This window comes from Thalassophryne amazonica, chromosome 8 (genome assembly GCF_902500255.1).
Source record: "Thalassophryne amazonica chromosome 8, fThaAma1.1, whole genome shotgun sequence".
Classification (NCBI taxonomy): Eukaryota; Metazoa; Chordata; class Actinopteri; order Batrachoidiformes; family Batrachoididae; genus Thalassophryne; species Thalassophryne amazonica.
The window spans coordinates 19,193,239-19,196,924 of record NC_047110.1 but is presented as its reverse complement, the minus strand read 5'-3'; the positions used below and the strand labels follow the sequence as shown (position 1 = coordinate 19,196,924).

Genomic DNA, 3,686 nt, shown 5'->3' with positions numbered 1-3,686 from the left:
CAAGAGTCTTCAACAGCATGATCGATGTTGATTTTACCCTGTGATAGAGTTGATTTTGCACTGTGAGAGAGTATATTTAACTCTCTTTGGACTGGGACCAAATGTTATCCTGGCAGAGTGTATTTTACTTGCTGTGTTTGTAGCAATCTGTTGTTCTGTCTGTCTTCCACATATTTTCAGTGTCACAGATTCACACATTGTCCCTCGTGTGTTTATTTTGGGGTTTAACTAGTTCACTAACTGCTGTGGCAGCCTGAGTGGGAGGGGCCTGGTAAACACAAGAAGTAAGAGAGAGAGAGAGAGAGAGAGAGCATTGCTATAAAAGAGAGTGTTGGAGCTGTCTGTGACGCAGACTCACTGATTCACTGACAGAAATAGATACACCACAGACTGAAGCAGAGGTCCTCGACCTGAACACCTTACGACCCCTCGTGCCTTTAACTGCTCATTTTCAGGCACCTGGACGTGGAGGTTCGAGAACTGGTGAGGATCCAGGTTTTTTTGGACATTGCCTTTGTTTTTCCACGAGACTTCTTCAAATAAGGCAGAAGCGGAAAAGTTGCAAACAAGCTCCTTTTGCTCGAACCTCGTGTCTCCTTTTACCTTTGTGGTCTCATTCACCAATGGCTGAGGTGCGTCAGATGCCTGTGGCGGCATCGGGCTTCCACGTCCTGTCAGCCCACCTCATGGCTTCGGCCATGGAGGAGTTTCCTCAGCAGCTGCCAGTCCCAAAGGGCCCTGCTAGGGGCAAATGCCGCTCCCGGCGCCCTCGGGAGGCACGCTGTAAGACGCAGCCTGTCACCTTTGCTGAGATAGCAGAAGTTGAGGAAGAGGGCTCGTCCCCGGTGGAGGAGGAAAGGGCTCGCCGCTCCTTCCTGCAGTCCCTGGAGAACCTGCGGAGGAGCACACAAACCCTCCACAGCTCGCCATCGGCCCAGCACAGCTGCAGGACCACGGCCGCACACAGCAATATGGACTCCAGTGACTCCGACTCCACCCAGTGAGGGTCCGATAGCAGCCACCTCCTGGTGTAACGCTCCTCGCCTTGACGCCGCTTCAGATGGAGGCCAACTGAACTGAACCAAACTGGCCTGTAGACCAGCATGTGTGTGTATGTGTGTGTGGATGTTGGATGTGTGAAAGCTGAAGTACAGCTAATTATATACTAACACATGGACACAGAGTACTGTGTGTATTTGTACATATCTCAGCGCAGGCTGGCTCCACTGCCATACAGATACGATCAGTGTAAATGTAGCACGCGACACAGTGAACGCAACACTTTGATTTCTTCTCTGCTGTAGATGTTCAAGATGATTTTTTGTTTTTTGTTTTTTACTTTTCAGTGTGATATAAGTATTTTATTTCCATTTGAACACTTTTCTTTGATTAAAAAATAACACAAGTGGAGAAAATGTTTGTATTTTTACTGTTGTACTGTGCATTGAAGTCACATCACAAAGTTTCTTAAGAATCTGACCTGATTTTCCAAGATCATGTTGAATTAAATCTGCGGTTCCTACGAAGAAACAGAAATCCTTCATCATGTTTTTATTTATTCTGTTGTGTTCAAAGGTGGACTTCTCCACATGATATTTTATTGTTCTTTCTCATTTCAAAAGTCACCTTGACTTTCAAAGAACACTGTTTTACTTTATTCATATATCTTACAATGGTTGTCACATACTTTAATAAATGTTTTTAAACATTTCCAGTCATCTCACTTCTATTTCATGCATTTATAAAAAGAAAATAGTACCATGAATGAGCTCTTTATCCTCATGTCAGCGGATAAATTTGACATTTTATTATTTACAGAACAAACACTTTAATGGAGAGGTGACATGCAGGTTGTCCACTAACCAATGAGTCACCTAGTTCAGTCCCATATTGTTGTGAAGGTCTCTGAGCGACAGTAAACCATGAAAACCTGTTGACTTTGGGCCATGCTGACCCACACCCTAAAAATATTGCACTTGCTCAACTTAAAACATTTTGCATGGATTTTTTTTAAGAAGGCATGCACATAACTGGTACACATGGTGCTTGTGCGTGCTATGAAGAAATGATGTGCACTGTAGGGAAGCACTTCATAGGAGGAACGCAATGACTTTCATTTATTTTTAGCACAAACAAGCACAATGAGTACCAGTTATGTGGACCCCAGTTTATAATCCCAACTCAGCCATTGCTGAGTAAATGCAATGAGACTTATAGTCAGACTAACCCAAGTTTAACAAAGAATGCAGTCAAGTGGCTTAACACACTTGATTTGCTTTGTCCTTTGAAAGGTTACTTACGTTCAACCCACTTAAACGTTTTGGTGTAGTTTGGTATCCAAAGTATTTCATTTAAGTTATTGTAACTTCTTTATTTTACCTCCATTCTACTCAGAAATGTCCATGCAAGTTGTTACCTTTAGCAGCTGTGACAGCTTGAGAAAACGTATGAAAAACGAAACAAAATTTTATTCGTTCATGCGTGTTTTTGTCCTGTACACAATCTTTTCTCATTCATTAAATGCGTTCCTTGTTAGCTGATCTCAGGAGAGCCTGTTGGAAAATTTTGTACATGTTCAATACTTTGGGCGGACATCGGGCGGAGAGCTTCCACGGTCATTGCACATTTGTTTACTGTTTTGCCCTGTACTTGTTTGTAGCTTACCAGTAGGTGTCCGGAAAACATTAGTTTTATCGGTTTATCTATCTGCGCTGTCCACTCATTCCATCAGAGCCCCAAATAAACTGGAGACCGATGGATTAGGCGATTGTAGCCACCGTACACGTTATTTCAACCCGTTGGTAATCAGTTTACTCAGTCCATCACAGTGTGACTACACCTTTAATTTTGTGAAGGTTTTTAAAAATTTCTTTCACTTTAATTTAACCAGGTTTTACAAGGGAGACCTGGACAATTATAAAGTTTCCAACTCACCTAACCTGCATGTCTTTAAATGTGGGAGGAAGCCGGAGCACTCGGAGGAAAACCACACAAAAACAGGGAGAACATGTAAACTCCACACAGAAAGGTCGCAGGCGGGAATTGACCGCATGACCTTCTTGCTGTGAGGCAACAGTGCTAACCACTAGTCCACCATGCTGCAAAGTAAGTTAGAATAAGTTTGAATAAACTATATGCTGCAGTTCCCATTCTATGATCAAACTGTTTCTTTTTAAACAATTATAACACATGTCCAACAGTTTTTTTTTAAACTGAACAATTTTTTATCAACATCTTGTAAGTTATGAACTTAGTAAAATGTGAACATACAGAAATAAAGAGGAGCACACTGTGATTTACAGGACAATTTAATCTGATGATGGAAACAGTACGAGGGTCAAACCCTCAGCTGTGAGAAAAGATGACTGTGGTCCTTAAATCTTTCTGGATGATGACTGTACATATCACAAGAAGCAATTTATAAAAAGCCTTGCTTTTTTTTGTCTGTTTAAATTTTATACTGTAAGCCCAGAACACATTAAAAAAGCATAGAAGACAGAGAAAAGTGGTAGGTCACCTTTACAGATTGCCCTTTTCCGTGTTATTACTATAAACTGATGCCGATCCATTATGTCAACACTTTAGCGGGGTCTGCAGCGCGCTCTCTGGGCTGCTGACGCACTTATGGACATGCACTAACAGCTCGCCACAACAACCCTGCTCGGAGCAGCGCTGAGATAAAACTG

The 3,686-nt window shown here is 42.2% G+C and overlaps 1 protein-coding gene across 1 annotated transcript; it reads left to right on the top strand.

The window, feature by feature from the left end:
- Window positions 1-262: 262 nt before the first annotated feature.
- c8h11orf96 (chromosome 8 C11orf96 homolog) lies at window positions 263-1,710 on the top strand. The gene has a single exon (XM_034175814.1). The coding sequence runs from the start codon at window positions 624-626 to the stop codon at window positions 1,002-1,004; it is 381 nt and encodes a 126-aa protein (XP_034031705.1). The 5' UTR covers window positions 263-623; the 3' UTR covers window positions 1,005-1,710.
- The last annotated feature ends 1,976 nt before the right edge of the window (window positions 1,711-3,686 follow it).